Source organism: Microtus pennsylvanicus, chromosome 12 (genome assembly GCF_037038515.1).
Source record: "Microtus pennsylvanicus isolate mMicPen1 chromosome 12, mMicPen1.hap1, whole genome shotgun sequence".
Lineage (NCBI taxonomy): Eukaryota > Metazoa > Chordata > Mammalia > Rodentia > Cricetidae > Microtus > Microtus pennsylvanicus.
This window is the reverse complement of record NC_134590.1, coordinates 17773867-17794837: the sequence shown is the minus strand read 5'-3', so window position 1 is coordinate 17794837 and position 20971 is coordinate 17773867. Positions and strand designations below refer to the sequence as shown.

The 20971-nt window shown below is 41.9% G+C and overlaps 1 protein-coding gene and 1 pseudogene across 1 annotated transcript; one reads left to right on the top strand and one right to left on the bottom strand.

The window, feature by feature from the left end:
- On the bottom strand, window positions 1-17981 carry LOC142832314 (UDP-glucuronosyltransferase 2B31-like). The gene is made up of 6 exons (XM_075942714.1): window positions 17243-17981; window positions 7692-7840; window positions 5992-6123; window positions 2320-2407; window positions 1330-1549; window positions 1-701 (listed from the first exon to the last, which is right to left on the bottom strand). Exons 1-6 carry the CDS (start codon window positions 17964-17966, stop codon window positions 422-424), a joined length of 1593 nt encoding a protein of 530 aa, XP_075798829.1. The 5' UTR covers window positions 17967-17981; the 3' UTR covers window positions 1-421.
- Window positions 10800-13401, top strand: LOC142832920 (SH2B adapter protein 1 pseudogene; annotated as a pseudogene).
- Window positions 17982-20971: the final 2990 nt, after the last annotated feature.

Sequence of the window (20971 nt, the reverse complement as noted above, 5' to 3'; positions counted from 1 at the left end):
TGGGACATATTGGGAGAAATCCAGTGGAAACTAGGAATGTGATCATGGTAGATGAATTTAATATTTCATAAAATCAAGCTAAGAAATTCTGAATGAATAAAAAAATCAACAAAACAAATCCTGAGCTTGCGTGGGACATTTCAGATTTGGAATGCAATATGAGTTAGGTGATGATGGACATTTCAGATTTGGAATGCAATATGAGTTAGGTGATGGTGGAACTTACGAATATTGTGGTCTTGTCTTGAGTGTGTACATTATAAGCAAGAGTAAATGAAACTTTTGACAGTTCAAGTCTACTTCAAAATGCTGAAATAGTAGTGACAGTGTCCGGATCAGTTGTGGCTAAGGGATATGATGGAAATCCTCCCCTGCTGTGATGCACTGGAGCAGGTCCATGTGTCAGTTCTCCCCACTTCAGCTACTCCCTTTTCTTCTTCTTTCCAGATTTAGTAAATCTCTGGCAGCAAAGGAGGCAACACTTTGTGATGACGAACATCACAGTCAGCACACAGGCAAGCAGGAATCCAAGCACGTCCAGAGAGTGGTACTGGTACCAGGTGACGTCATGCGCTGCCACACGAAGGTGCTTGGCTCCCTTGTGGCGCATGACATACTCAATCCAGAAGACGGCCCTGTCCAGGGGCTTCACGGGCTGGTCATGGTGGATTCTTGATAGCCGCATGGCGTTCTCCTTATAGCTAAAGACATCACCATCAAAAGCCAATTAGTTTACTTTCTTGAAGCCTATGAAAGGTTCAGGAAAAGCACCACAAGACTCAATAAATGTCATAGAGGAGCACTAGGTACAGTGTGGTTTTGACTGGGACATGTTTGAAGGTTTGCCTGGAAGTTTCTATTTTCTGTGAAATTCTTTCCAAAAGTGAAATGGGAAATCATTGTGGGAAGGAAATCTTTCCAGCAGAGGAAATGTCCATAGACCCTTCAGGCCCTGTAAATGAGATGGTTTATAGTTGGACACTGATCACACTGATGCTCTTGAGAAGAAACCGTCAAGATTTTTTGAAATTTCAATAAAAACACTATTAGTAATTAAAAATGCTGACTTAAGGGCTGGGATGCAGGTCCTTGATAACTTGCTTATAAATGATTTCCATCATCAAATTATTCTAAACTAACTTCTAATACAGTAAGTCTGTAGGGATATTTTACAGTCTTGATTGACAGTAAAAGCTCATTATACAGTGGTTAAATGAGTTTCATTGATGTTGTTTTCAAAGTAGGACTAATGATCAGATGACTTCTACTGTCCCTTTGGATAGAATTTATCTCAACTAGTATGAACTTGAATAAAATCACTGTACTCACGAATGGTCATTAATGACTGTTTTCACTGCATGGAGCAAATCTGTACTGGACATTGTGAGAATGTCCAGTCTCACACCTGCTCCTTTGGTCTTCATGTGAACAACATTATCAAATTGGTCTCCAAACAAAGGAATGCCAATTACAGGGATTCCGTGGTAAATTGCCTCATGAATGCCATTGGTGCCACCATGAGTTATAAAAGCTCTGGTTTTCGGATGACCTAGCAAGGGGAGAAATAAAAGGCAAACATTAAATATAAATCTGAGAAAGAAAAACGAGAGAGGAAAAAAGGCACAGAAAAGGCAATTATTCTCTCAACAACATTATCATACCCATGGAATGGAAGTGAAGTCCTCTCATGTCTTAGATATGAAGCATCACAAGTCTATGGATGCTTATTGAAGGCCAACCACATAGAGGAGTTAGGGTGTGGAAGTCAAATAATTTTTGCAATGGGTAAAAAGAAAGAGCACCTTCCAAGTGGAGTAAACAGCAAGTGTGAGCACAGGAGAGAATGTTCTCCTAAAGAGACAGTGAAGTCACTGTTTGTGATGGTTCCTTCCATGTGGTAGGGTGCTGTTGCTCATATTGATGGGATGAGCCTTTGGACAAGCAACACTTTATCCAATATAAAACTGCCTCATAATGTGGAGTTTTTGGGGAGCTAGTAAATTAAGGGTCAGTAATGAAAGAATACCATCTTCACTGGCATTTGAAATTGTGCTACCCTAGAGGAAAGGGCAGATGTAAAGGTTTAGAAATAGGAGGTAAACACACAAACATGAAGAAGTAGCTTAAGTTTATCTGAATGAAAACTACAGAAGAGATAATAATGGATTCTCCCATCTCCAGTGTTAGTGTACATCATATTCACATAAGTTCTTTATTTATTTTTCCATGACTAGATCACAGTTGTCATAAGACATCAGTGTTGACATATCCCTCTCCTGAGCAGCCATTCCCATGTCTCAGGCATCTCCTGATGCTTACCGAGAAGGTCATTCTGGGGGATCCATTTGTACAGCCGAGTGTTGGAGCCCAAGGTGTCTGGCTTCTTGCCTTCAAATCGCCAAAGAACCTGTTAAGATGAAGCTAGTCTCTTATTACTTTGGTCAAATGTCAAGTTACTCCTGCTAGTTTTTTGGAGATAAATTCCTGTCCCTAATGGCCAGGCAGTGAGGATGGATGATGGGAACAATGAAGAACTGCTACAGCAAGGATGCAAGTTCTCTTTACTGTCCTGCAGTTAGTCTCATGCTTATCCGAGTTTCAGCCTGGCACCTTAACGTTTAGTCAACAACAGTATAGGCAAAGTTATGTCCAATAATATCAAGCAGAAGTTAATAAATGTGTCAGGGCTGGAGAGATGGTTCAACGGTTAAGAGCGTGCTCTTCCAGAGGACCTAGATTCAATTCCCAGGACCCACATGGTAGCTCAAGAGTATCTCCTGTTACTCCAGTTACAGAGGACCGGACCCTCACACAAACAAATATGCAGTCCAAGCACCAATGTACACTAAAAAAAAAGAAATGTGTTCTTATAGTTCCAGTTCAATAATACACCAATGTTAATAATATGCACCTTGACTTTTTCCAAAATATTTACAGCATTTTTATTTTTGAAATTCAATATAAATCTTTGTCAATGATATTCATGTTAGTTTACTTAGAATCATTTTACAATATGTATTCCTTTTTAGATTAGGTCCTTGTAGCACGACACTGTGTGAGCTTGTGTTTATTTCCAGACCACATAATTATAAGTAATCTAACAATTTGTGGATCCTGAGAATCTATCTTTGCTTACCCACTAAATGAGGGTTAAATATTAAAATATTTTCATAACAATGTGGCATGGCCTGGCATTAATCCCCTAACATGGAATCAAGAGCATAATGTCTGTGGGTACTCTAGCAAAGCATCTAGAATAAGATAATCTGAAATATACTTTACAGCTGTCTCTTTTTTATATGTCCTGTATTTTATGAGTTTAATTTTAATTCTTCAACCTTGGTAAGTCATACTCTTTTTCAAGTACTGTCTTTTTCAAGTATTGTCTTATGAGATGCTTATTAGGCCACTACTATCTTATCATGTATCAACTTAACAGGGGCAGAATTGCTAAAATCCCCTCCCAAAAAATCAAAGATACAAAAAAGAAGACAAATATCTAAATAATAAAAACAAAGTGATATAAAAGATTAATAAGCCAGAGTAGCACCAACTCCATTTTGAAGAGAAGAATTTCTTTTAGTCATGTATAAACTAGAGTGTCTGTATATGTGAGTGTGCATGTGTGGTGGTTTGAATAGTTATGGTCCCCGTGGATTCATGTGTTCAATGTTTGACCTATAGGGAGCGGCACTATTTGGAGGTGTGGTCTTGTTAGAGGAATCGTAGCCTTGTTGGAGGAATTGTGTCACTGTGGGGGCAGGCTTCATGTACGCATATGTTCAACCTGTGCCCAAAGTGTCACACAGTCTCCTTCTGCTGCCTGTGAATAAAAACGTAGAAATCTGCTTCTTTTTCAGCACCATGTCTTTCTGCATGCCCCTGGCCATGAGGATAACGAACTAAACCTCTGAAATGGCAAGGAAGCCCCAACTAAATATTTGAAATTTTATATTATATATAACTATAAGTATTGCTGTGGTCATGGTGTCTCCTCATAGCAATAAAAGTCCTATGGGAATGCAATCTTGTGCAACCACTGTGGAAGTCAGTGTTTCGGTTTCTCAGGAAATTCGGGATCAACCTACCCCTGGACCCAGCAATACCACTCTTGGGAATATACTCAAGAGATGCCCTATCATATGACAAAAGCATTTGTTCAACTATGTTCATAGCAGTATTATTTGTAATAGCCAGAACCTGGAAACAACTTAGATGCCTTTCAATGTAAGAATGGATGAAGAAAGTGTGGAATATCTACACATTAGAGTACTACGCTGCGGTAAAAAACAATGACTTCTCGAATTTTGCATGCAAATGGATGGAAATAGAAAACACTATCCTGAGTGAGGTATCCCAGACCCAAAAAGATGAACATGGGATGTACTCACTCATAATTGGTTTCTAGCCATAAATAAGGGTCATGAAGTCTACAATAGGTGAATCTAAAGAAGCTAAGTAAGAAGGTGAACCCAAGGAAAAACATATAGTTATCCTCTTGGCTATGGGAAGTAGACAAAAATGCCAGGGAGAAAATTGGGATCTTGGGGGTGGGGTGGGATGGGGGTAAGGGGAGATGGGGAGAGAAAAGTTAGAAGGGAAGGAGGTGGGGCCTTGGGGAAACAGGAGGATTGGGATAAAGGAAGGTTGGACAGGGGAGCACGGAACCACAATTCTTAGTTAAGGGAGCCACCTTAGGGTTGGCAAGAGACCTGACCCTAGAGGGGCTCCCAGGTGCCCAAGCCGAGGTCCCCAGTTAGTTCCTTGGACAGCTGAGGATAGGGAACCTAAAATGACCCTATCCTAGAGCAATACTGATGAATATCTTGCATATCATCATAGAACCTTCATCTGGTGATGGATGGAGATAGAGACAGAGACCCACACTGGAGCACTGGACTGAGCTCCCAAGGTCCCAATGAGGAGCAGAAGGAGGGAGAACATGAACAAAGAAGTCGGGACCACAAGGGGTGCACCCACCCACTGAGACAGTGGAGCTGATCTATTGGGAGCTCACCAAGGCCAGCTGGACTGTGACTGAAAAAGCATGGGATAAAACTGGACTCTCTGAACATGGCGAACAATGAGGGCTGATGAGACGCCAAGGACAATGGCACGGGGTTTTGATCCTACGTAATGTGCTGGCTTTGTGGGAGCCTAGCCAGTTTGGATGTTCACTTTCCTAGACATGGACGGAGGGGGGAGGACCTAGGACTTACCACAGGGCAGAAAACCCTGACTGCTCTTTGGACTGGAGAGGGAGGGGGAAAGGAGTGGGAGGAGGGGGAGAAGGGTAGGAGGAGGGGGAGGGAAATGGGAGGCTGGGAGGAGGTGGAAACTTGTTTTTTTTTCTCCTTTTCTCAATAAAAAAAAATAAAAGCCCTATGAAAGTGTGTATGTACATATGCATGGAAATATGTGTGGCTGTCATGACAGGCTGGATAAGGGCATTGAATCTCAAGGAGATACAATTATAGGCAGTTTTGAGGTGATAAATATGGCGTCTCAAAATAGGTTCATGTCCTCTGGGAGAGCAATGCTTGTTCTTCAAGGATGAGGCACTTCTCCAGTCCTACAACTGCAAATTTTGAGCGCTTCCTTGTTGTTACAGGGCCAGTGCACTTACTGGTTATAATTTAAGTGTTGTATAGTTATACGTTAGTGTGTGTATAATCTTCAGATATCCTCCAGGAAAATGGAGGAAGTAACAAGCCACAGTTTTATGCATATACTACTTTCCTACCATCAAGTTTGCAAACACTTGTTAAATGTTTTTCTTTTTAAACACAATGTTAATAACAACATTATTATTCAAAACAACCACCCAATATTTGGCATCCCCCCCCCACCGTAATTCCATGTCACAAGTGACCTCAGAGACGAGCTAGATCTAGCATGCCAGCTTCAATTTCACATGAGGTTTCTACAGTCACACCTGAACTAGATGTAACCATGTCAGTGAGGATGCCACACTGAGGCACTGTTTCTCACCTTCTGTGGAATCTGGGCAAGGCCTGCTGCAATCACATTGGCCCTTTTTTCTGTTACAGCACCCACCATGGACCCCAGGGAAAACACCACTACACCATGTTCTCCGGAAGACTGGACGAAGTCTTCTATTTCCTGTTGATGAAATATCAGCCCATTGCAAACAGCAGCAACACCAAGGTGATATCAACCTGCATAAAATTGATACCAGCATTGGCAGGAAGAAACTGAGCAGCATTAGAAACTGTCAGAATAGTGGGAGCTTTAAAACTATTCATATCCACATATAAGGTGTAAGTTTTAGTAGTGTAAGGTTACAGCTCTTTCTTTGTGTTTCACATATTCACACCCATACAAACAGTTCTGGAACATTTTCATCTTGAAAGGCAAGATTACTTGATACTAAATTCAAACTTTTTCTCCTTTTCCAGTCTCTTGGCCACCAAATATCTGCTTTTTGTTTCTATTATTTGGACCAGTTTAGGGAGTTCTCATAAGGTCTTATTTCTGTCTTGCTCATCGGCTAGTTTACTAAGTGTACTGACACTAAGTTCATACCGTGTACCTCGTATCCTAGTATTTTAAGTTTTAATGATTTTTTTGTATTTGAAAAATACAAATTCAAATATTATTTTATATAATTTTTACTAACCATTCCAGTGATATCCACATAACTTCTCTATGTAATAATTACTGTTCTATTGTGAGGACACACCAGGATTAATGCGATTTCTAAAAGAAAGCATTTAATTGGGGGCTTGCATAAAGTTTCAGGTAGTTTTTCTATGACCATCATAATGGAGTACACCATGGCAGGCAGGCAGGCACAGCATAGCACTGGAATTTTAACCCACAACTAAACCTGTACCATAAGTGGCAGACAGATAGAAAGAGGTCAAGCATAGCTTGTGCTTTTGAAATCTCAAAGCCTACCTCCAGTGGCACATTTTATCCAACTAAGCCACACTTTCTAATCCTTCCTTAACAAGTCACAATTGAGAACCAAAAATTAAAGAATATGAGTTTATGGGGTCATTCTTATTCAAAACACCATGTACTCTTCCCTTCAGGAATAGTGCTGCTATGAGCATCCCTGCATTACTATCTCATAAAGGTCCTTCATTCAGTTCTTTTACATATATACTCAGTAGTGGAATTCATGGACCACAAATCTATTTCTAATTTCATTAAGACTGTCCATTCTGTTTTCATCTGTGCTCTTTCTATCAGATGTTAGTTTTATTGGAAAGAAATTTACTATCTGCTGTTATTTTTTTACTGTATACATTACTGCAAATGTCTGTGTATGTATATATGTGCAGGAGTGTGCTTTCACTTGTGTGATTGATCAAGAAAGTAAATAGAGCCATTGTTACCTGTTTTACTTTGTTCACACTTCATCTACTTTCTCTCTCATTGCTTTGTATACATCTCATCTTCTGGAACTCTCTCTGCATTTAGTATTTGTGTGTTTTCTACACTCATAAAAAAGTATTTTTAAAACAAAATCTTGCTGAATTAATTTAATCCAACTGATAGTCACACTCTTGTTATGGTGTTATACAGGTGTTTCTACAGACAGATTTCTTTACCTAAATTCCTATAACTTTCTGAGTTTGATGAGCATTCTGAAGGAATAAAAAATAATCATCCTTGCTGACAATTCAAGGAAAACAGAAGCAAGCAAATGGGACAATGTTTACCTTTGGCAGAGGCTTGGCAGGTCTGCAGTGGAGTCCTCCAACATAATCAAAGTTTGGTAAGACCGGGTGAGGAAATTCCAAATCCCAGTAGGTTCGAATGAGCCATATATCTGCCTTCCCCATCATCTCGGAGAGTGTTGTGGGTCTTCCTGTAAAGGAATCAGAACATCTCTCCATACTCTTTTCAAAGTGGTTAAGGCTTCCAATGGGGAGTCAAAAAAGTCTAGCCCATTGTTTTGAGGCAGGACCAAGGACGTCCTCCTATATGTAGGCCAAGCAAGGTATCCCTCCAGAGAGAATTGGTTAAAAAAAAAAAAACAAGAAGTAGGGATAAATCCTGCTTTCACAGCCAGTGACCCCACAGTCTGCCCCAGCCATACAACTGTCACCCACGTGAAGAGGGCCTAGTTTGGTCCAGTACTTCCTTGCTGTCAGGCCAAAGCTGGAAGACTTTCATTAGCTTAGGTAAGCTGTTTCAGTGGGTATCATTATGCTGTTGATCTCTTTGCCCATATTCTCACTCCTCTCACTCTTCGACTGGACTTTGGGAGTTGAGCTCAATTGGAAACCACTCTTAACTGTGATTTATATATCCAGTGAGATTCTAATGAAGAACACTAATTTTTTTCTTTGAGAGCAGTTGTTATTTGGAGATTACGGTTAGGGATGGGAGCTCAAACCAATTTCCCTCTCTCCACACTGAGATTCTGTGTCTTGAACCTAAGCCCTGTGCATGCTGCCACAGTGTCTGTAACTTCATATTTACAAACTTCCTGTTGTGTCTCAGACACTCTCTATTTTCAGTAAGTTAAATGAGTGTGGTCTTCAGCAATAGGGGCTTACCATTGTTTCTTCGGGAGCAGTCAATTGCCTTGACAATAGTCCGAGTTTTGGGAGGTTACATTGGGCCCTTTGGTCAACAAGTCAATTAGATGTACTCTGTTCATGGCACAAGAAGCATCTCTTTGGCCGGCGGTGGTGGTGCATGCCTGTAATCCCAGCACTTGGGAGGCAGAGGCAGGCGGATCTCTGTGAGTTCGAGGCCAGCCTGGTCTACTAAGGGAGTTCCAGGACAGGCTCCAAAGCTACAGAAAAACCCTGTCTCGAAAAACCAAAAAAAAAAAAAAAAAAAAGAAGCATCTCTTTGTTCTAAAAGATGCATAGTCTCCTTAATCATTTGGTAATTCCACTTAGATTTGTTTCATAGTAGAAATAAAAGCTTCTATAATAGAGGGTTTCCATACAACCAGTCAAATGACCCTTGGATTTGTTTCTCCCTGTATTCTATCATTTACTTCCCTCTTTCCACAACCTCTTCCTCATTCAGTTCTGCTTCAGTCTTCCGACTGACTCTCCACAACTATATACTGTATTTCCTCTTCCTTCGGAGATCTGCTCTTCCCCCAACCCCTTACTCTATACCAAACCTCTGTAGTTTTACATATTGTGGCATGTCTACATGTAGCCGATTTAAAAGCAAACAATATAGTATTTTTCTTTTTTGGGGACTGGGTTACCTCTCTCAACATGACTTTCTAGTTCTATCTATTTATTTATGAATTTCATAATTTAGTTTTTCTTTTTCAAGGCTGGATAATATTCCATTATGTAACTACACCACAATTTTATTATCTAATCATCTGTTGATAGGGAGTTTTCAATTTCTGGCTGTTATGATTAGAGTAACAATACCATGGATGAGCCAATGTTTCTCTGGTAGGTTATAGAATTTTTTCAATACATGCCCAAAATGAGTATATTTGAATCTTATGGTATTGCTTTCCATCTTCCTGAGGAACTCCCATAATTGCTGTAAAATTTGCATTCCTACTAGCAGTGGGATGAGTGCTCCCCCCTCCCACATTCTTGCCAGCATGAACTGTCATTTTTTTGTTGATCTTGGCCATTCTGACTTGTTCTAGATGAAATCTTAAAGTAGTTTTAATTTCCCTTTCCCAGAAGACTAAAGATACTGAATGCTTAATTTTTGGTCAGGCATTTATTTTTATCTTTTTAAAGAGAGTTTTGATTTAGTTCTGTACCTCATTTTAAATGCTTTTATCTTTCTTTCATCTTCTTTTTTGGTGGGCATATAAATATATTTGCATATATCTATGTGTCTTTATCATTTATCTCTCTATCTATCTCTATTTGTCTATCTACATCCATGTGTATAATGTTTCATACACGTTTGTAGTATCTTTCTAATACTGTAATTATATATCTTTCTCATACTTATGCTTAGAGATAAAGTCACTCTGCAAGCAACTTTGCAGAAGATACCACTTTTTTACCATAACCTTGGGAATTTATAACTACCAAAATATCTAAATATGCTATTAAAGTATAATGAGTGCCATTGTCTGAGGCAGGGCAATAGCACAAGAAAGCACATGCAAACTCACAATGAATAAGCAAAACTGGCCCAAACAACCTCTCAGAGGACCAAAAGCATGGTAACTAATTACTCGTACTTTTAGCCAATCACAACACTTCAACAGTTGACTGACAGTTTCAAAAGAACCAACCAAAAATGTTCCTGTGGCAGCTTAATTTCCCTAACCACATAAAACCCACTGACCTTTTTACAATAAAGAGCTTCTTCTTCTGTATTGGAATCTCTCAGAGGCTGTGCCATTGCCTCTCAGTCTTCTCACCCCCTCGCCCCTGGAAAACAGGGATCACATAACAGGCAGCAGCAACAAGCCCATACCAACTACAACTGGAACCCAACATGGATGGCCCTCTTTTTTTCCCCTTGCTTTTTGGGTCCTCATTACCCTCCTCTGGCCATTTTTCTTCCTTGTTTGCTGCCTCCACTGCTGTCCCTGTCCCTATTCTGCTGGCATCTTGAGTTTGTGCCCTTCATCTGTTTTTAGTGAGTTGACCCCTATTTTCATTTTCTAAGCCCTTGGTGACTTGGTGCTTTCTTTTCTATCCCTACATTTTCTTTTCTTTCCCCTGTTTGTTTTCCTGGTTAGCAACTTTCCATCTAACTCAGTCCGTCTAGGTACCTCCACCAAAGGACTGACCACCCAGGAGGTAGAACCAATAAAGTACCCTCCTACTTGTCCTTTTCTCCCAGAGACACTGTGTGAGTATACGGCCATGGCCAACCGTGCAAGTTCCTCACTATAAGCAGCACACTTGGACCGCGGACACTACTTTCCCTTTCCGTTGTAAACTCCCTTGCGGCCTGAGAGCAACTAATGACTTTTGCCTGGGATCACTCTCTAGGGTTGTCTGAAGCCTCTCTTGCTTTATAGGGAGTCCCAACCGCTCTTTGGAGTGTGAACTGTTGGACTTCTCCTAGTCCCTCTTCTCAACTAATCCGGTTACGTGACCACCAGTTAGGGGCCACCAGGGCAGTGACCAGTCTCTTAATTCACGAGAAGGCTTTGGCTGTTGGACTGTGGTTAAATCCCCTTGCCCTTCTGGGATTGGGGATGTTCTCCTCAGATGGCAGCTGCTTCCACTAGCTTGGCACTGGAGCTGATGAGGACTGAGATACAGTTGTTGCCATCACCCTGTGTCTTCTGCCCGCTTTCTTCTTTGCTGCCCATACTTACTGGCTCGTCCTGGGCCCCATCGTGAATGGTGCCCCTTCCCCGGAGGATGGGGCTTTCCCTTCTCTGCCAGGGCTGCCACCACCCACTCCACAAAGTTGGTAAGAGTTGTGTGAGTTCCATGCGAGGGCTGCTGCCCTGGATCTTGCCCGCCGTTTTCGCCTCTACCTGGCCTCCCACCCACAATATGCAGAGCCCGGAGCAGAAGCTGCCTTTTCTTGTCATTTTGGTGAGCTATTCCTGCAACACTTCTAAGCTGAGGTGGCCCGGGCCTTGGGCTTACTCTCCCCAACGGTCTTGGCCTCATTGAGCCCTGGTGTGGAGATTGCACTACCACATGACTTGTCCCTTGACAGCTGCAGGGTGGATGGGCCCCTGGCTGTGTTGGGCCCACCTCTATCTTCTGAGGACCTAGTTGGCCTCCTTCCTTCCTCAGTCTCTTCCTCCTCTACCATCTCCTCAAAGCTAAAGCTTGAGAAACACTTTTCCCTTCTTTCCATGGGTTGCTCAGTCAAAGATTCTGTTTGGGGCACTCTGCAATAGCAAGAGACCATGGACACTTCCTCCTCAGCTGGGCCTCTGGAGATCACATCACGCCCACCAGTACTAGGTGGAAACAGCAATTCCAACTCCTGCTGGGACAGTTGGTAGGGGACTGGCTAGTGATGTCATATCCCCTGGGGAGAGATGGTCTCACTGCTTTGAGATGCTGAGACTGAGTCGTGGAGGGGGAACCTTGAAAGACAGAGCTGCTCAGTTTTGTGGAGGATGAAGAAGGTTAGCCCAGCAGAAGTGGGTCATGGAGGAGGGTTGGCTAGGCTGACCTCAGGGGGAGGAGGGAAGCCTCAGTGGCAGAAGTGTTGCCCACTGCTCCAAAGTGAAGGAGGAGGAGGAAGTTGCTTGGAGTTCCTTGTACCACGCAGAGCATCCCAGCCCAGTCTCAACATTCCCTGTTCTACTATCATTGATGTCTGTGCTGCCACAGCTGAGAGATGCCTGAGAGGGAGAGCAGGTTTTTGGTTAAGGTAGAAGGTCCTTCAGAGTATATTTTGGCCACAACTGATGCACTTCATATGAAGACCTGGTGTTTGACATCCAGGGGTATCTAAGCCCTGGACTCTGCCCTGCTATCAGCCCCCTCCCATGACCCTTCCTCTGGCTCCTGGGATGCCTTCTTCACAAAGGATAACACAGACAGCCTGGAGTTGCCCTGTCTGAATCATTCAGAGAGTCTGCTCTGCCAGGATCTGCTGCTGGGACCCAGTGAGAGTAAAATGACCACCTGTCACAGGGTGCTTCTGGGGACCTCTCTGGCTGGCTGTCAGTGTCCGTCTCTCCTAATTCTGCCACCATTGCTGCCTCCTACTTTGACTCAATGGAACTGCTTCCTGCGGAATTGCCCCCTTGCATTCCCATTGAGGAGGGACCACCAGCAGGGACAGTCCATCCCCTCTCGACCTCCTACTTTCCCCTGGATACTCCAGAAACAGCCACAGGGTCATTGCAGGGGGTGTCAAAGAGTGCGGAGGGGGATCAGCCCCTCTCAGGATATCCTTGTTTCCAAGGCCTGCTTTCTCGACTCAAGGCTATCCAGTTAGTGCTGGAAGGAGGCATTGATCCCCTGGTGTCTTCCTAGTATGTCACAGTGAGATAAGACATGGTGAACATGTGCTCAATTTCAACTTCCAGGGCGAGGCCAAATACCTGCATTTGTCACGGAATGAGGAGAGTCAGTGCCGGGTGGGTCCAACATCTGTGGTTCCAGTCCATTTTCAATATCCTTGAGCACTTCCGGGTGCATCCCATCCCTGTGGAGTCTGGAGGCTGCAGTGATGCTGCCCTTGTCAGCGACTGTACAGTGGCAGCAGGGCTGTGATCAGGCTGGGAGTCATGCAGCGGTGTGCGAGGGCGACCGATGCTACCTCAATTCTCCTTATTTTGAGCAAGTACTCAGACAATGGACCATGACGCTCCAAACACATTACGATGGGTACCCTATGTTGAAGGCAGGCCTTGACCTCTCAGTTTTCCTCCATTTGCACCCTACTTATGATGATGCGGCAGAGACCCAAGCCTGTACAACTCTGCAATTTGGACTTAATATTACCCTCGGACATGCTTACTGGCTTGGGGCAATATACTGATTCTCAGAATCCATGATTGGTCCACATGCCTATTTCCAACAAGTGTCCAACCTAGCCTTACAGGCCCTCAAACGTTGTATGCCCCAGGACAGTGTAGGCTATTTCTGAAATCTTGTCCAGCAGGCTGTGGAACTATTTCCTGAATTTTTGACCCATGTCAACAATGCTGTTAAAAAGCTCATCCCATCTGGCCCTACCAAGGATATTCTTATACAGCCAACCTCAACTCTGTCACCTCTAATTGTACCTGTGTTAGAAATGAAAACAATCATAAGTGGGTCTTTGCCGTCCATGATATTGACACACAGACAAGCCCATTTCCACCTTTATGGCTTCCACCAATGCCTTGGTCAATGCTAAACTTGACAAGGATGATAATTTTGCCCTGCCAGACCATATTTGTTGGGGATGTGGACAGTCTGGCCACTTACATAGGGATTGTCCCAAGGCTAGTCCAAAGACCTAATGCCCTAAATGTCAAAAGGATTATCATTGGGCACAAAACTCTAGAAGTTCCCAGTGGGTCCTGACATGAGCAATAAACTAGACAAGGGCTTCACACTCCTGGTGCATGAAGGTAAGTGGCATGCCTTGATGTGCAATGGTTAAGGTGAACTGGTTCACTATGCAGATCTCTTCCATTTCAGAAGCATAGTAGATATCCTTTAAAAAGACGGATTGCCCCAATACTTTTGTTCTCTCCGCTGAAGTTACTTGAACAGCTGTAGAACCAATCTTAGTAGAGATTTTGGTGTCTTTGTGAGCTAGCTTGACAGCATTGTGGAATACCTTTAGGTGCTCTTCCAGAGCCAAGACAGCAGCAGAAAGTTTCTGTTGCTCATGCTCTATGTGCTCAGCCAGCTTCCCACAATCTATGAAAATAAGTCGTTTTTTTCCCCTTTAGGTCAGTCAGTAGCTGCTGGTGGTACTTGTACTCTGATCCAGAAGTTACAGTTATAGATATAGACTGCAAAGACATTGTTGTAAGCAAAGCCAGGAAAAACAATAAACCACTTAGAGAGGAAGTCTGTTTTAAAGCTATTGCTAGGTCCAGTATGGGTACCCTGGATAATCATTTCTCTCGGGATAGACGAATTTCTGCCCTCCCCCTTTTAAATTAAAGATTAAAAATTATGCCACCCCATCAAAAAGTCATTGCTGTGGCTGCTATAGCATTTACAGATGCTAATAAAACTAATTTTTGGTTGATAATAATGGGAGTTAATATCAAGGAAAGGGTGTATACCTAACAAAATCCTGGATCAGTGCAACCAGGATAGTTATTGGCGGTCCTTAAGGTATTGGAAATGACAGAATCAGAATCTGTAAATATTTTCTCAGACAGATAGCCACTATGCCATACAAGCATGCAAAATACTATCTTTGCACAAAATTAAAGTCCCACAGAGTAGACTGCCTAACTGTGATTATGACAGTGCCCTTGCCTTTGCTGGAACAGTCTAGGAACCCCCATCAGCAATTTCATTTATCCCCTCAAAATTTGCTCAAGTTCTACCTGGTTTACTATTTCCCAGCTGTAAACATTTAATCAGAACCTATGCAACTTAATTCACACGAGCTGAGCCATCGGATTTGTCTACCACATTCTTTCACCAATTGTGGGATCACATAAAATCCATGCTAGACCCCTCTAAACTTGTTGCATGGTGCCTTATGGGAGGGATGGTAGTGACACTAATATTTCTGCTTAAGTATCTTCTACAGCTCAGATCCTGATAACAGCAGGTGAACAAGGCAACGCTCCAGGTGTTAATGGCTATGGAGCATGCTGGACCAAAACCTCCAAGGGAGGTGGTCCATGGTTGGCTAACACAAATGCAGGAGGCTATGTAAAGCCCTAGTACTCTGAAAAGTCTCCCCTTGCTTCTGACTTCTTGGGACCTTCTGGGGACCCAACCTTTTGAGGACTTATAGTCAAAGTCAGGTAAGAGCCTGTCCAGCAGCATAGATGTGTCTATGATAGGCACATCCCCAAATGCTGGCGGGGTCACTGAGCTGGGGTTATAAAATTCCATAACTCCCACTAGATTGCCTAATAAGAATAAAATAAAAAGAGTGAGATGAGGCAAGGCAATAGCACGAGCACAGGCAAGCACATGCAAACTCACAATGAATAAGCAAAAATGGCCAAAACAACCCGTTAGCAGACCAACAGCATAGTATCTAAACACACACACACACTTAGTCAATCACAACATCCAGCAGCGACTGCCAGTTTCAAAAGGACCAACCAAAAACGTTCCTGTTCTACCTTAATTTCCCTAAACCTCCAAAACCTCTGTCTGTTGTTTTTTCCAATAAAAAGCTCTGTATTGGAATATCCCAGAGTCTGTGTTTTTGCCTCCATGTCTTCTCACCCCCTTCTTCCCCCCCCCCTCCCGGGGAAACAGGGATCACAGAATAGGCAGCAGCAACGTGCCCACAACAACTACAATTGTCTATGAATCCTGCTTGTCATACTCAGGGAAACACTTTTCTTGAAAGTCTCCATCTAGTTTTCCCTGGTGGGTGCTGAAACCCTGATGCATGAACCTCTCAGGGAACTGAGAATTTTATGTTGTTTTGCTTTGTTTTGAGATATTCTGATAGAGCTCGGGGTGGTCCCTATGTCACTAGATAGCCAAAGTTGACCTTGAATTCCAGATCCTCTTTCTCCAAGTCCTAACTGCTGCGGTTATGGGTGTGAACTGGCACTCACCCAGTGTGAACTTTTTGTGGGGATTTAGTTTCAGGATTTCATTTTGAGACACAGTCTCACTGTACCACCCTGGCTGACCTCCGAGAAAATTTTCTATTATGCCTGAATTCCTTGTCCTCATATTGTGCTTCATGATTGACTGTGTAATAATTAGGTGTATGTAAGTTTGTTTGCAGATAATAAGGGTAAACAGGTCACAAAATATGGAAAGAGAGCTGTTTGTTCATTAGGTATATTTTAAAACACTGAAACTAGTAATCATTATTTCTGCACTTCAATGTCATACATTTTAAATACAATTTCAATCATCCTAATAAATAAACATAGATTCTCGATAGATGCTGAATTCACATGTTTTATGTGCTTGGTACATAGACAGTGTATTCACAGCTGTGTAGGAATTTAGTAGGTGAAATGAGAAAGTGTTTCAAAGTATAAATGAGAAAACTAATTTATATAAATAAAAAATTTCTCGATGCTATGTAGATATCTATCTAGAAATATGTATTAGTCCTAAGCATAAATATATAAATCATGAAGACACTGAGTTTGTTTAAAGCTACTGTTTGGGGGGCTAGTGAAATGGATTAGAAGTAAAAGAGTTTACCATGCAAGTGTAATGACTTGAGTTCACTCCCCATACAAGTTGGGACACCTGAATTCATCCTGAGAATCTACATGAAGGTAGAGATAAAAACTCTTCAAAGTTTAATCTGACCTCTTCATATGCCACACAGAGCATAAGTTCCAACCCAGAATTATAGTAATGGCAGCAATATAATAATGATATTGATGATGCCACAACTGAGGGAGAGCTACTTTTTAAAAGCATGAACTGAAATGGCTTGCACATATGTTAATTAGGGAAATTCTTAAAGTTTTGTTTTGTGGGTCTATGCCTTTCTGAAGTGTCCTGTTCATGTCATAGACAAGATTTTGTAGTTGACATTGGGACATAAGCTTTTCTACAACTCTTTGAATTTGGCAGATAATTTCACAGACTTTTCACCATTTTACTTAGGAAGAGATAAATCTTCCTGCTGCCAATCCTGTTGATTCATGTCCATATTCAATGACACAGCAAATTGAGAATGCAACAATCCCAATTAAATAGGTACTTACCTAATACTTCACTGTAAAACTGATTCCACTTCTTCTCGTTAAATGTTTGGAACCAAAAGTCAAAATAAAACACATAGATTAGATTTTGCACCCTCTCTGTGAATGTCAAGCGATCACTCAATTGTGACATAGCAGGAGGCACATAGGAAGGAGGCAGTGGCAGTCCTCCACTGTACTTCTCATATGTGGATCCAGGGAAGAATCGCAGACTGTATACAAGTGGTATCTTGAGAATCTCAGCCAGCAGGTCACCGCAGGGTATGAAGGGATCTGATACTATGACATCAAAGCTTGAATTTTGTAGTTTTGCCATGAGATCCTTGTTAAAAACTACATCTTTGCAGAGACTTTCAAAATAGTCTGAATATAACCAAACCACGTCTTGCAACATTAAAAAGTATCTCCAAAATGACTTCTTTGACATCTCATAAATTTGTTTCCTAATTGACTCCATGAAAAGTTCCTTTACATCAGCCGTGGAATATGACGAAGGATATGTTTCAAATTCAATAGCAGATGTGTTATCAACCTCATAAGAAAGGGAAGATGAGGGTCTCAGAACAGTCACTTCATGACCCTTCTTCACAAGCTCATCTAGGATTATCCTTAAATTGAGCCAATGGCTGTATTCCATTGGCCACACCAGCACCTTCCCAGCACTGCCAGATCCAAAGAAGCCACTCAGCTGTAGCAGGAGTAGGGCTGCTGTCATTTTCACAGACATCTTGGTTAAATTCAGAGTTTCGTTTCAAATGGTGGTGGCTCAGCTCTTGGAGTGAAAGAAAGGGTAATGGTCAGTTAGTTAAAGTATAACTTGTACCTACTAAGGCAAATACACATGGAATAGTCACAACCCCAGGATGTCAAGTGCAAAAACCAGGAGGCAGATGTGCACATCTGAAATGACTCCTAGTTCTCAATGACCTTGAATATATAATGTACTTAGAGAACAGTGGAAAGCAAGCTCTCTCTGTGCTTCTAATGTAGCTTCCTTAATGAGAACTTGAAGTAAAGACTAACTGTTGATTCACATTTTTTTAAATATCACAGTTCAGTGTGTCTTTATAAGAAGTTAGCAGCACGGATCATTTATCACACTATTTAATGATTTTATATTTCTGAATCAGTGGTTCATAGTATAACCTTACAATTATAAATACTGCAATTATTTTTATCTTAGATAAAATATCCCTGTTCTTTTTGCCTTTCCATTGGTTCCAGCTCTGCCCAACCAGGAATCTGTTTTCTTGCAACTAGTCATGCTGGCAGGAGTGAATATACTCTAATGAGACAATTCTCCTTCCCTCCTTGGTATCAGACTATTAAAAGAATGGACACTAAGAAATTAGAATTTTCCTGGAGACCTTCTTCTGGGAGAGGAAATGACTGATGACTTGGGGACACAGGAGGAATCTGTCCTCAAAAACCCTTTGCAAAATATACCTGAAGAGATTAGGTGCTAAAATAATGTTGGACAAGAGACCAAAGCATGTCTGAACTACTGGCTAGCTATGCATATATCTTGTCAGAATCTGTTTTTCTGCATTCTACAATTGTTTGGTTACTTTGATTGGCTTATTTGTGTGTGTGTGTGTGTGTGTGTGTGTGTGTGTGTGTAACAAGTTTGTTGGGGAGCACATGTTATAGGAGACAGAAAAGTTTCTTTTATGTAATGTTAAGTCTGTTTTGTAACAGAAAGTTCACACTTACTTCTTCCTAATTTGATTGACAATAGTTTTGTTCCCAAATTTTGACTATTATTTTTTTCTTAATATTCATGAGCCATATTTTTGTCATGTTCTATATTTTGATCTCAACCCTTTTCTGAATCCATATATCTTTTGTAGACATCACCATGAAAATAATTCCTTATTTTTATTATTTCCTCATTGAGGCAAAATATTATTAGAAAAAGATACTGGGGGAAGGAATGTGTGGAAGCACCATCACACTCTTGGGCCGAAATGAATTTATCCTGACCTGTCCTTTCTGGGAGCCGCAAATTAGGTTGCTCCTGAGTAGGCAGATTAGGTAGAGAGAGAGATACAAGGTAGAACTTGTGGCCGGTCCTGGTGTGGATATGATAGTTGGATTCAGCAGGGAGCTGGGCTGGTAGGAAGTTTGGGCAGAAACATCTTGCAGGACCTTGCTTGAGTTTAACAGGCTCGAGGCGGGGACCCTGGAAATGAGGATCCACCCTGTCTGTTGCTATGCCCCCATCCCAGTTCTCTGTAAGAGGTTTGTGTGGATCTGTTCTTACTTTTCTTTGATATGTAACTACACGATGGAAATGCTCAGGATCTTTAAAGTCTGCAGAAGTGGCAGACTGTTTCATCTATAAAATATAAAATGTTTAATATTTTAAGAAATATGGAAAACACATTGCTTTTAGCCAGTATTAATTGTAATCATTCACCTAAAAATAAAATGTAACCACTGCATAATTTTTATATTGCTTGAAAGATTCTGCTGTGGCATATAAGCTCTAAGGGAAAAATAAAAAAGACAGAAGAAAAATACCAAGAAAGATGCAGATAGAAGTCAAGATGTAGAAGGAAGACATCAGAAAGGAGAGAAGGTAGTCAGTCATCAGGAAAGGGAAAGAAAGAAAACAGTAGATAAACACAATGAAAAAAGAATAGAGTTGAACAAGCAACAGAAAGAATTTTTATAAAGTAGCTTTTATCCCTCCAAAAAGAAGTCTGTCGGTTTTGAATCTGCATCTCACTTCTAGTCTTTCTGACCTGCAGAACCTGGACTCTCTGAATGTTATCAGACATGTCTCTCCCTGTGAACAATCAGTGTTCTTTTAACCCTTGTGAGCAAAGATTTCTTTTTTTTTAAATCAACATATATATTTTATTTTATTTATTTATTTATTTATTAAAGATTTCTGTCTCTTCCCCGCAGCCGCCTCCCATTTCCCTCCCCCTCCCCCAATTAAGTCCCCCCCCCACCTCAGCCCGAAAAACAATCAGGGTTCCCTGTCCTGTGTGAAGTCCAAGGAACCCCCACCTCCATCCAGGTCTAGTAAGTTGAGCATCCAAACTGCCTAGGCTCCCACAAAGCCAGTGCGTGCAGTAGGATCAGAAACCCATTGCCATTGTTCTTGAGTTCTCAGTAGTCCTCATTGTCTGCTATGTTCAGAGAGTCCGGTTTTATCCCAGGCTTTTCCAGACCCAGGCCAGCTGGCCTTGGTGAGTTCCCAGTAGAACATCCCCATCGTCTCAGTGTGTGGGTGTACCCCTTGCGGTCCTGAGTTCCTTGCTCCAGCAAAGATTTCTTTTGGCCAGTGCTGCCTTTATAGCTCGGGCCTGTAGCATTTGGGGACTTTGACATAATCTGTTTGCAAATCTATGGGGAACTCACTTGGGCAGCTTCAGCTCTCTTCCTTATTTCATTTATTCCTAGCATCAGCTTGGTTGTATCGCCCTGGGATTAAGACACAGGGGATCACAGTCTGCCTTGGGTGTGGAAGGAGCAAGGGCTCTTGATTGATCAGCTTTCTCTTCTCTCTTTTGTAGGACACTCTGTAGTAGCTGCAGTTACTCTTCTTTTCTGTCCTTGTCCACTACTGATGCTTCCTGGGCAACCAGATCATAATTATGTCCCCGGGACCTTTGGGGGGTAAGTATACTCTACTGGCATGACACCAAGATTGTCACAGGGTTTACCTCACTCTTACTAACTAACTAGAGTTTCTGCTGCTTCTGACTCTGATGCTGTGAA